The 13,402-nt window shown below is 35.8% G+C and overlaps 1 protein-coding gene across 2 annotated transcripts in view; it reads right to left on the bottom strand.

Moving 5' to 3' along the window:
• The window catches only part of NELL2 (neural EGFL like 2), a 601,925-nt gene that overhangs the window by 455,968 nt on the left and 132,555 nt on the right, over positions 1-13,402 (bottom strand). For both annotated transcript variants that reach the window (XM_082422567.1, XM_082422566.1), the window contains 2 exons: positions 3,514-3,605; positions 264-366 (listed from right to left, as the gene is read on the bottom strand). In XM_082422567.1, coding sequence (XP_082278693.1) covers positions 264-366; positions 3,514-3,605 — 195 coding nt within the window. The remainder of the gene's footprint in view (positions 1-263; positions 367-3,513; positions 3,606-13,402) is intronic.

Raw genomic sequence — 13,402 nt, 5'->3', positions numbered from 1 at the left:
AAACAATAAAATAACTCAACACTGTTGTGTAAATGTTTTCAACAATGCCATGCTGACTCAGAACAAGTACACAGAGAGAAGTATAGAAACCCAGAGCTTGAGACAGGTACAATACACCCTGCAGAAATGCATGGGAGCATCTCGATTTTAATTCGATAGTCTTTGCAAATAACTTGATTATAAAAAGTTCTATTTCCTGTCAGTTGAACTAGCCTCTTGGAATGACTCATGCACAGACATTTTATTTTACAGAAAAGCCTTACCTTTACAAACTTTGCAACAGCTATGAGACAAGGTAATCTGATGAGACTCTGGACAATCCAGGGCTGGACAGCCTGAACTCTCAACCAGCTTCATGGTCTGGTCCTGTCAGACAACAGAAAATAAAAGCTTCAAAGCTCTTAACTAGGAATAACTCAGAAGTTTCCAGATCCGGCATCCAAGAAATTTCTTCGAACATGAGAGTAAAATGTTCACCCTGAGAACCTCTGCACAGGTCACACACTCACTTGCAAAATGACATTAAATGACAACTGGAAAGCCTTTCAAATGGGCAAGCAGCTCTGGGAACGGAAGCAAGCCACACTGCAGCCATGCCTTCAATTTCCAAACACCAGAGTGATCCTGAAGATTCTGGTAGTTTACAACATATTTGCACATCCAGATGACAACTGTGGCAAAGACACGGCTTGAATTCCATCAATAGCTCACTTTGGAAAAAACAATAAATAAAACACGGGCTTTTTTAACATTCTCATTTCAAAGTTTCCTAAACTATTATAGATTACCCCAAGTGAGTGTGGTGAGGAATATTGGGGATCTCTCACAAAACTATAAGGAAAATGAGGGCAGGATTTATGTCTCTTGAGCATGAATGTCTTGCATTTTTCCTAGCATATAATAAGCAATCGAAAAATTTTCCTGAATGAATAAGTCAATGTAAAACGATTATAGTTCTAGCCACCAAAGTAGATAAAACTCTTCTCAAAGAGAAACCAAAATACAGAACAGAACACTTTTCTGATAAATGTGACAGCACTGCCCTTGAAGCAAACATTTTGCTTCTATACTGTCAACCTCCAGTCTCTTTAAGAGCGAGGGTCATTAACTCTTATACTATGCTTACCAATACATAAGTAATAAAATAACCGTTGGAACTTGAAGGCTTCCAATTTAATACTGCTCAATAGCTTAGCTTTTTAGATATCATTTCTATAAGTACTGCTTTTATTGAAGAAATCATAATTTCAATATCTCCCTCTTCCTGGCTTATCGATGGAAAGGACTTTCTCCAAGTCACCATAGTGGCAGGGAAAAAAAGAAAGAAAGTGTCAGAAGACATGTATACTGTGGAGTCAAACGCTATCCTTCCTTTGGTTTGATGGTAATATCCATTCTGATAATCTTATTTTCAGGACCACAGTATTTTACTGTGTTACTATGAAACTCACAGACCCCCCAGGACACATTTTCAAGGCCACAAAACTGACAATAAAGGAACAAAGAAGGACTAGAATTGACAGCCCAGAAAATGGAAGCCTGAGAGAGATGACAATTATGTAAAATAGCTCAGGGGCCTTAAGGGAGAAAAAACAATGGGAGTCCTTAATGTCAAGAATTTAGTGAAGAATACAAAAGCTTATGAAATTCTGGTAGAGCTGTGCTGTAGAATCCATAGCCACTAGCTACAAGATTTTGATGACTTCGTATGATAAAATAATGTAAAATATTTCATTAAGAATTTTATATTGATTACATTAGAAATGATAATATTTTGGATATATGGGGTTGAATACAGAAAATTTAGCCCAAATAAAAATCACATGTGTGGCTTGCATCATATTTCTACTGGACAGCACAGCGTTAGAGGGTAGGAAGTGATTTCTTTTGTTTGAGCAAATAAATGGTAACATTTATTCATTCACCCAATATTTATTAAGCACCTGCAGAGTTGCCTATATACAGACTTCTCACAAACCGAATTTAAAATAAAATCACTCTATAGGTATTTTAAAATCAAGTAGGAAACTATCTCAGTAAATTTTAAATCATAATTATCAGTATTATGGAATACACTTGTCAAATGAAAAGAACACACACACACACACAAGTGGAGAATCTTCAAATGCCCTCATAATTTTCAGATTTAGGGTTGATATTTCAAAGTTAGAGTTTACTTAGAAACCAGCTGACAAAAGTTTTCCACCTTCCTTGAAGTAAAATTTCTCTGATTTCCTTGGTGTTGCTAGATCTCACTCCAAGCCTTCCAATCTTTATATCTACAGTGGGACCTGCTCCACTCAAAACAGCATTGGTGAAGGGATGCTGACGGAGAAAAATCCATCTTGAAATACAGCTTCAGCAATTGTGTTAATGTTCCTATGCCCCAGCTCCCTTAACTTTAAGATGGTAACCTACATCATGGGAGAGCTGATTTAAAGCCAAAAGAAGCAGCTAGAATACCTAATAATGGACATGAACAAATCAGAGCTTTCATGTTCTAGAAACCAAATCTGTCACAGTTTTGCATCTTTATGTCTCTGACTTGCTTATCCCAAATGTCTTCCAACTTAAGACGCATGAGGTATACAGCTGGATTTTTCAGATTCAACTTATCTTGGCAAAATTCTGAGGATTTTTCTTTCCCCAACACTTAATCATATGAATGCTCACAGTTTATTGCCAGCAGAGTAAGTCACTTATCTTACTTTTCTAAATAATCTATACATACTAAATCATCCCCACAAACCATGTACAGGAGGCATGTGAAGAAGAAAATTAAGGATCAAATGTAAATGAACCCTAAAGCAGAAACTTTATATGTAGACAGTTTCCTTTAGATAGAATATGGCTTGAAATATAACATTATGGTCAAGGAATATAAAATCATAGTTTATAAAAGGTAAATGTGAAAAGTGTTATGAAACATATTTAGTTTTTCAATTAGTAGGTCAAGAAGCAGACTTAAAATGAATCATGTTTGCTTCAGAAGCATACGTCAAGAGCACATTTATAAAGCATTCCCCTTAAAATTATTTAAAAGATTCCTCCCAAAGGAATTAAGATCAATATCAGCCTCATCTCCATCCAACAGCTGATTTTTATTAGGTAAATTTTGTTCTGATTTTAATTGGACTGAGTGATATTCATTACGAGTCAAAAGCAAGAGTGAGAACAGGCTGAGTCTAATTTTATCTAATACATTTTCTTCAAAACAGCAAACAAGGAGTTGATTTGTATTTGGAAAATATAAGACAACTTCATAAAACTTTAATTTGACAAAAGAGTGTTTTTATTTGTTGGGAAAATTATTTTACAACCACTAATTTACATGATGGCAAAAACAATGAGAATTTCTATACATTTGAGCTATAATTATCATCTTAAATTTCTTAAATTTTCTCTTTGCCTTAGAAGTTTTAAAGGCATTACAAGGGTGAGATTTTTAAAGGAACATTTACTGTGTTCATGTAACTGTAAGAATTTTGAAACACACATGAAGAGCTTCCTTACCTTGCACTCATAGAGAACACATACTCCAGAAGAGGAGTAGACCGTATTTCTTTCTCCGTCAAAGTAGGTTCGTCCATGAAATTGGCATATAGCTTTGGAGTAAAAAAATATATATATTTTTTAAATGTTTCATTAAGAAAAATAGCTTACAGGTGTTCAGATCATTTTGCCACAATATTTCACATGTCCTTGTGACTTTTCAAGGTGTTTGAGTAACTGTAAACCTAAATTCAACCCAATATAAGGCACATGTAGGCTCAAGTTATTTTCATTCCCATTAAGTTCAGAGAGTAAAATAAGGTACAAAAAGGATAAGGGGCAACGGCAAGTCAGAATTAAACTCTGAAAAAGGAGTGCTGATAAGCAGACTCAAAGCCAATTACTTGCCTGTTAGATGATGTCCCACTTCAGGGCATATTAAGCAGGTGCTCAAAGCAGCTACAAATCAGGGGCAACACAAATATGAGAAAAGTTCATTTTTATATACCATTACAGAATTTTAAAACAGAAAATTAGAAAGAAACTATTTTAATTCCAGTACATACATGTAAATGTTATGTTTTATGGGTTAGTATCATTTTATTTGTAAGTACATGCGGGTTAAGGCACCATATTTAAGATGTTGAAAGGTCTTAATCTGGGCCTGCCTTGCTTCCATCACAATTAAATAAAATTTTAAGATAGAACTTCAGACTCAGTGGCAAAAACATTTTTAATGAGTGAAAATGCATACAAAGTATCAAAGAATTTTTTTGAGACTTTCAAAATATTTACAATTCACAGCAAACATTTAGCCAATGGAAACTGCTTGCTTGTTTTGAAATGAATGTTTCCCACTACCCATGTTGACTCATCACCTAAACAGAGACAGAGTTACCCTGAAGCTAATTAAGCTTAACTTTCAGTATCCTTCTAGGGCTTATTAGCCCTCCATTCTAAGACTCTGAACCAACTTTTGTTTTCACAGATTTGTACGGTTTTCCTTTCAAAGGACACTCAATATTGTAGATCTTTGGAGCTGCATTACTTCTAGATAAACCCAAGCTAATCATTTCAAAAGACCAGAAGAAGCAGTCATCTGATAGGAAAAAAATTCAAGCAGTTTGTTAGCCCTATTTACTAAATCCAATTTTTAATTTTAACTACATGGATTTTACAAAAGGGGTATGTACATTTCCTTTTAATTCCATTGTGTGAGTTAGAATAAAGTCCCTCTTCAGAATTTATATATCCCATTATCTTTAAAAGTATCACATTGCCTAAAAAAATTTATAACAAAGAAATTAGACATATTCTATTAATAATATTGAATATATATATGGTTGTACAAATATTCATATTTAAGCCAACTTTCATCTTTGCACAAAAGTTAACTGATTATTTAAAAGGTGTACATTTAAATAATGGAAAGCATGCACATTTTAAAAATGCCATCCTTCAACTGATCTCCTTACTCAGCTTTTATTAACAAATTTCACTACATAATATATATTACTGGCAAATTGATTTTAAAGTTTTGGAGGTTGTTGGAAGGGAATACAACTTACTTGCATAAATTATATTACTTAAAAGCTGGTTGAAGCTTGCTCACTCATGAATATTCAAAATGAAACTAGGGAGTTGTCAGTTGCATACTATCTATCATATATGAATTACAATAGCATGTGCATTTACTTAATGAACCTGATTGATTGTAAAATGTCTCTCTCCAACGTGTAATTTTTAAGATTGTGCTTTGTTTTTTCTTATGAGATTCAATAACCTCAAAATACCAAGATCTGGCTTATGGCATGTTCAATTATACTTAAGTACCACATTTTATGAGATAAGGAGAATAAATAAAACCTTCTTCTATTCAGCACCTGCCATTCAAAGGTTCCTAAGCCTATTATATTATACAACTCGATAACTGCAGTCTATTCAAGTCCAAGGGTATGTTGAAGCAAAAAAACTGATGTTCCAAGTCTTTCTTAGAGCAGAGGGAAAAGGAAACACTGTAAAAACACAAGGGTAAATTCTCCTTATACAAAGTCTTATGATAATTTAATATTCATGCAGAGCAGATGGACCTTCTTCTCTAAACTCTTAATTCCAAAGACTCAAATAGGCAACTTGTGAGACAATAGGGCACCAAATGGAGCTTGGCAGAGCGAGAAGCACAAAACGAATGAGATCACAACTGCTTCATTTCCTTTCAAGCAATCAGCACAAACAGGGTGAATTTGGCTTAGAGAGAACCCAAAGTGAATGATTTTTGTCTCGTTTCTTTATTGATCAGTTGCTGTGATTCTCCATAATTCTGAAGTTTACTCTAAATACCTAGTAATACCATCAGGGTATGCCTTCCCTAGGTTTTTTAGGGGAAAAATGTTAAGAAACTCAGAAATATATACATATATACATACATATATACATATATATGTATATATTCCTAATCATTCCTAAAAAATACTACAAGGAATCTTGAAAATCCATAAGGATGGCTCTGGGACATAGAAGTAGACTGCAGGAGTAAAAGTCGTATTACTTTGTTGATACATTTAACAAATATGTACTGAGCTCCTGCTAACATGCCAGGTAGTCTGCTAGGTACTAGGATTCAAAGATGAAAGAGACATGTTTCGACCCCTCACTACTAAGGTGAGAAGACAGACTCGTACACAATTAACTATACTAAAAGCCAAGCTTAAGTGCTATAACTGAGAAATTCATAAGTGACATGTAAACACAGGAGACCAAGTGGTAAACTGGGGGGGCCACTGGATCAAAGCTGAGGAAACAAGGGCTGGAGAAGGACCCGGACTCTGGCAATAGCGACAAGTCATCGTCACCCTAGGGTTAAGGAACAGGGAGAGGAAATGGTTTTATTGGAGCCCACAGTGAGCCAGAGTAATGAAGGAGAGTCAGCCCAGTGGGAGCCAAAATCATGAGAGACACAGGTACCACCAGAAACCCAGCCTGGTGCAGGGAAGGAGCAGGGAAGAAACACGGCCAACTCTCTCTCCTCTGGCCTTACGATTTCCTGCCAGTGCATCTCATTGGCAAACCCTACCCAAAGCCATCTGGCAAGGAGACCAGGGTGATACAGTCTGCAGAAGTCCAGCTCCTGGGGTACAGAGTAGGGCAGGGAAGGACAGGTGGGGTGCGTGGGGTGCCCAGGAGAAAGAATAACCAACCCCCAGCACTGGTGGCTATCACAGTAATTCAATTTAGACCATGAAGAGAAATAGTTTACAAGGACAGGTTGCTTAGAAGAGCATGAGAGAATGGAACAGAGTACAAATAAATTTTGAAGAGGGAAAATTGAGACATTTAAAAAATACAACTCTATTTTAAAGAAAAATCCAGATAGCTTATCAAAATGAGATCCATAAGCAAGGAGAAGGCAAAATGAAGGAACTGGGCAGATCAAGTGTTAAAACAGAGGAGAGGAAGCAGATTAGGTGTTGCCCTGATTTTAACCAAGGCTAGCCCCTGCAGGTATCAGGGACAAAGTCTCAGAGATAAAAATGATCACTGTGGCTACCACACTGACTGCAAGAAAGTCTCTAGAATTCCCTAACTGAACTGCACCTCCCTGCTTACCCTTCCCCAGCAGAGTATAAGAAATCACTTCCTCAACAAAACAACAAAGGAATAATCATTTTGCTGTGTTGATTTCTTCTTCAATTCAGCTGCATTCACAAGTTCATAGACAGAAGCTTCATTTCTTTCCTATTTTGGGGGTCTGTGTCTGTGTTTGCTGGTGTGTGCATATATAGCAATAAGTTTCTTGTGACATAACTCTGGATTCCTATGTCCAAATCATTTACCAGCTTAAAGCAGAATTATGCCAACTAGGCTGCATTTTCAGAGATCTACGCTAAGTGATTTATTGAGTATATTACATGTACATATTCGAAGGTAATGAAGCCTCTAGGGGGAAGGGTATTAATTCATTGATACAGTCTTATGCCCTTGCAGACTAAGAAGCTAAGCCCCCATGCAGTCAGACTAACCCATAGCACTACTGCTACTCTTAAGTTATTAATATTAACCAATGTCAAATGCATATTCACTATGACTCTCATATACACATATACACACACACACACTCACAAACACACACACCAGGGGGTACCGTTCATATCGTGTGAATTATGTCACTCAGAGCTGTCCAATGAACAGCCTATTCAGCCAGAGGGAGAGAAATTAACTAGAACTTGGGGAAATTCAATAGGATGCTATAACAATTGGTATATATGTTTTACCAAGGCTATATTAAATATCACTAATTACATAGTTAATAGCACCATAATTATGAGAAATCTGAAAAAGCAATTAATGTGAATTATTTTCACTTAACCTCTCCTCTACTTTAACAATTAACAAGAAATAAGAAGACAGAAAATGCTACAGATGCAAATTTGAGTCTTCAGTTGTAAAAAGCTGAAAAGGAATTTATAGAACAGATTGAGAAATGGATAAGGGAAACAAGCCAGTAAAACTCTAAAAGCTGTAAGTTACACATTAAAATCATGATTTATTGCTCATTAATGCAAAGATAGAAAATGGAGATCCCTCTAATGAGATCTAAATCAACTTCTGCAAACCTTTGTAGAAAAAATTATCCAAATCTATCTAACAATATTTTAGAATATAAAAGCAAAAAGACATATATTTCACTTCTAAACATTTCCTCAGTCGCTACATATTTAGATTCTTTTTATTACTGGATTGAAAATACATGAGTCTACACTAAATTTCCTGACTGGTATCAACACTTTTAAAAATGATACAACACAGAGGGCAGGCAGCAGAGCAAGAAGAACTACAATCCTGTAGCCTGTGGAACAAAAACCACATTCACAGAAAGATAGACAAGACGAAAAGGCAGAGAGTTATGTACCAAATGAAGGAATAAGATAAAACCCCAGGATAACAACTAAATGAAGTGGAGATAGGCAACCTTCCAGAAAAAGATTCAGAATAATGATAGTGAAGATGATCCAGGACCTCGGAAAAAGAATGGAGGCAAAGATCGAGAAGATGCAAGAAATGTTTAACAAAGACCTAGAAGAATTAAAGAACAAACAAACACAGATGAACAATACAATAACTGAAATGAAAACTACACTAGAAGGAATCAATAGCAGGATAACTGAGGCAGAAGAACGGATAAGTGACCTGGAAGACAAAATGGTGGAATTCACTGCTGCAGAACAGAATAAAGAAAAAAGAATGAAAAGAAATGAAGACAGCCTAAGAGACCTCTGGGACAACATTAAAAGCAACAACATTCGCATTATAGGGGTTGCAGAAGGAGAAGAGAGAGAGAAAGGACCCGAGAAAATATTTGAAGTGATTATGGTCAAAAACTTCCCTAACATGGGAAAGGAAATAGCCACCCAAGTGTCGGAAGTGCAGAGAGTCCCATACAGGAAAAACCCAAGGAGAAACACGCCGAGACACATATCAATCAAATTGGCAAAAATTAAAGACAAAGAAAAATTATTGAAAGCAGCAAGGGAAAAACGACAAATAACATACAAGGGAACTCCCATAAGGTTAACAGCTGATTTCTCACCAGAAACTCTGAAAGCCAGAAGGGAGCGGCATGATATAATTAAAGTGATGAAAGGGAAGAACCTACAACCAAGAATACTCTACCTGGCAAGGATCTCATTCATATTCAATAGAGAAATCAAAAGCTTTACAGAAAAGCAAAAGCTAAGAGAATTCCACACCACCAAACCAGATCTACAACAAATGCTAAAGGAACTTCTCTAAGTGGGAAACACAAGAGAAGAAAAGGACATACAAAAACAAACCCAACTCAATTAAGAAAATGGTAATAGGAACATACATATGGATAATCACCCTAAATGTGAATGGGTTAAATGCTCCAACCAAAAGACACAGGCTTGCTGAATGGATAAAAAAATAGACACATATATATGCTGTCTACAAGAGACCCACTTCAGACGTAGGGACACATTCAGATTGAAAGTCAGGGGATGGAAAAGATATTCCATGCAAATGGATATCAAAAGAAAGCTGGAGTAGCAATACTCATACAAGATAAAATAGACTTTAAAATAAAAAATGTTACAAGACACAAGGAAGGACACTACATAATGATCAAGGGATCAATCCAAGAAGAAGATATAACAACTATAAATATATATGCACCCAACATAGGAGCATCTCAATACATAAGGCAACTGCTAACAGCTATAAAATAGGAAATCGACAGTAACACAATGATAGTGGGGGACTTTAATACCTCACTTAAACCAATAGACAGATCATCCAAAGTGAAAATAAATGAGGAAACAGAAGCTTTAAATGACACACTAGACCAGATAGATTTAATTCATATTTATAGGACATTCCATCCAAAAACAGCAGATTACACTTTATTCTCAAGTGCGCACAGAACATTCTCCAGGATAGATCACATCTTGGGTCACAAATCAAGCCTCAGTAAATTTAAGAAAATTGAAATTATATCAACCATCTTTTCTGACCACAACGCTATGAGATTAGAAATGAATTACAGGGAAATAAATGTAAAAAATACAAACACATGGAGGCTAAACAGTACATTGCTAATAACGAAGAGATCACTGAAGAAATCAAAGAGGAAATCAAAAAATACCTAGAGACAAATGACAATGAAAACACGACGAACCAAAACCCATGGGATGCAGCAAAAGCAGTTCTAAGAGGCAAGTTTATAGCTATACAAGCCTACCTCAAGAAACAAGAAAAAACTCAAATAAACAATCTAACTATACACCTAAAGGAATTAGAGAAAGAAGAAAAAACAAAACCCAAAGTTAGCAGAAGGAAAGAAATCATAAAGATCAGAGCAGAAATAAATGAAATAGAAACAAAGAAAAAAATAGCAAAAGATCAATAAAACTAACAACTCGTTCTTTGAGAAGATAAACAAAATTGATAAACCATTAGCCACACTCATCAAGAAAAAGAGGGAGACGACTCAAATCAATAAAATTAGAAATGAAAAAGGAGAAGTTACAACAGACAGCACAGAAATACAAAGCATCCTAAGAGACTACTAAAACCAACTCTATGCCAATAAAATGGACAACCTGGAAGAAATGGACAAATTCTTAGAAACGTATAACCTTCCAATACTGAACCAGCAAGAAATAGAAAATATGAACAGACCAATCACAAGTAATGAAATGGAAACTATGATTAAAAATCTTCCAACAAACAAAAGTCCAGGACTAGAGGGCTTCAAAGGTGAATTCTATGAAACATTTAGAGAAGACCTAACAGCCATCCTTCTCAAACTCTTCCAAAAAATTGCAGAGGAAGGAACACTCCCAAACTCATTCTATGAGGCCACCATCACCCTGATACCAAAACCAGACAAAGATACTACTAAAAAAGAAAATTACAGACCAATATCACTGATGAATATAAATGCAAAATTCCTCAACAAAATACTAGCAAACAGAATCCAACAACACATTAAAAGGATCATACACCATGATCAAGTGGGATTTATCCCAGGGATGCAAGGAATCTTCAATATATGCAAATCAATCAATGTGATACACCATATTAACAAATTGAAGAAGAAAAACCATATGATCATCTCAATAGATGCAGATAAAGCTCTTGCAAAATTCAATGCCCATTTATGATAAAAACTCTCCAGAAAGTGGGCATAGAGGGAGCATACCTCAAAATAACAAAGGCCATGTACGACAAACCCACAGCACACATCATTTTCAATGGTGAAAAACTGAAAGCATTTCCCCTAAGATCAGGAACAAGACAAGGATGTCCACTCTCGCCACTATTATTCAACATAGGTTTGGAAGTCCATGCCACGGCAATCAGAGAAGAAAAAGAAATAAAAGGAATACAAATTGGAAAAGAAGAGGTTAAAGTTTCACTGTTTGCAGATGACATGATACTATACATAGAGAATCCTAAAGATGCCACTAGACAACTACTAGAGCTAATCAATGAATTTGGTAAAGTTGCAGGATACAAAATTAATGCACAGAAATCTCTTGCATTCCTATACACTAATGATGAAAAATCTGAAAGAGAAATTAAGGAAACAAACCCATTTGCCATCGCAACAAAAAGAATAAAATACCTAGGTATAAACCTACCTAGGGAGACAAAAGACCTGTATGAAGAAAACTATAAGACACTGATGAAAGAAATTAAAGATGATACCAACAGATGGAGAGATAAACCATGTTCTTGGATTCGAAGAATCAATATTGTGAAAATGACTATACTACCCAAAGCAATCTACAGATTCAATGCAATCCCTATTAAATTACCAATGGCATTTTTTACAGAACTAGAACAAAAAATATTAAAATTTGTATGGAGACACAAGAGACCCCGAATAGCCAAAGCAGTCTTGTGGGAAAAACGCAGAGCTGGAGGCATCAGACTCCCTGACTTCAGACTATACTACAAAGCTACAGTAATCAAGACAATATGGTACTGGCACAAAAACAGAAACATAGATCAATGGAACAAGATAGAAAGCCCAGAGATAAACCCACACACCTATGGTCAACTAATCTATGACAAAGAAGGCAAAGATATACAAGGGAGAAAAGACAGTCTCTTCAATACGTGGTGCTGGGAAAACTGGACAGCTACATGGAAAAGAATGAAATTAGAACACTCCCTAACACCATACACAAAAATAGACTCAAAATGGATTCGAGACCTAAATGTAAGACTGGACACTATAAGAGGAAAACATAGGAAGAACACTCTTTGACATAAATCACAGCAAGATCTTTCTTGATCCACCTCCTAGAGTAATGGAAATAAAAACAAAAATAAACAAATGGGACCTAATGAAACTTCAAAGCTTTTGCACAGCAAAGGAAACCATAAACAAGATGAAAAGACAACCCTCAGAATGGGAGAAAATATTTGCAAACGAATCAACGGACAAAGGATTAATCTCCAAAATATATAAACAGCTCATGCAGCTCAATATTAAAAAAACAAACAACCCAATCCGAAAATGGGCAGAAGACCTAAATAGACATTTCTCCAAAGAAGACATACAGATGGCCAAGAAGCACATGAAAAGATGCTCAACATCACTAATTATTAGAGAAATGCAAATCAAAACTACAATGAGGTATCACCTCACACCAGTTAGAATGGGCATCATCAGAAAATCTGCAAACAACAAATGCTGGAGAGGGTGTGGAGAAAAGGGAACCCTCTTGCACTGTTGGTGGGAAGGTAAATTGATACAGCCACTATGGAGAACAGTATGGAGGTTCCTGAAAAAGCTAAAAATAGAATTACCATATGATCCAGCAATCCCACTACTGGGCATATACCCAGAGAAAACCATAATTCAAAAAGACACATGCACCCCAATGTTCACTGCAGCACTATTTACAATAGCCAGGTCATGGAAGCAACCTAAAGGCCCATCAACAGACGAATGGATAAAGAAGATACGGTACATATTATACAATGGAATATTACTCAGCCATAAAAAGGAACGATATTGGGTCATTTGTTGAGACGTGGATGGATCTAGAGACTGTCATACAGAGTGAAGTAAGGCAGAAAGAGAAAAACAAATACCGTATATTAACGCATATATGTGGAACCTAGAAAAGTGGTACAGATGAACTGGTTTGCAGGGCAGAAATAGAGACACAGATGTAGAGAACAAACGTATGGACATCAAGCAGGGAAAGCGGCGTGGGTGGCGGTTGTGGTGTGATGAATTGGGTGATTGGGATTGACATGTATACACTGATGTGGATAAAATTGATGAGTAATAAGAACCTGCTGTATAAAAAAATAAATAAAATTAAATTAAAAAATTAAAAAAAATTTTTTAATGAAATAAATTCATTTTAAA

Source organism: Balaenoptera physalus, assembly GCF_965194825.1.
Source record: "Balaenoptera physalus genome assembly, chromosome: 13".
In the NCBI taxonomy this organism is placed as follows: Eukaryota; Metazoa; Chordata; class Mammalia; order Artiodactyla; family Balaenopteridae; genus Balaenoptera; species Balaenoptera physalus.
This window is presented reverse-complemented; position numbering and strand designations above follow the sequence as displayed.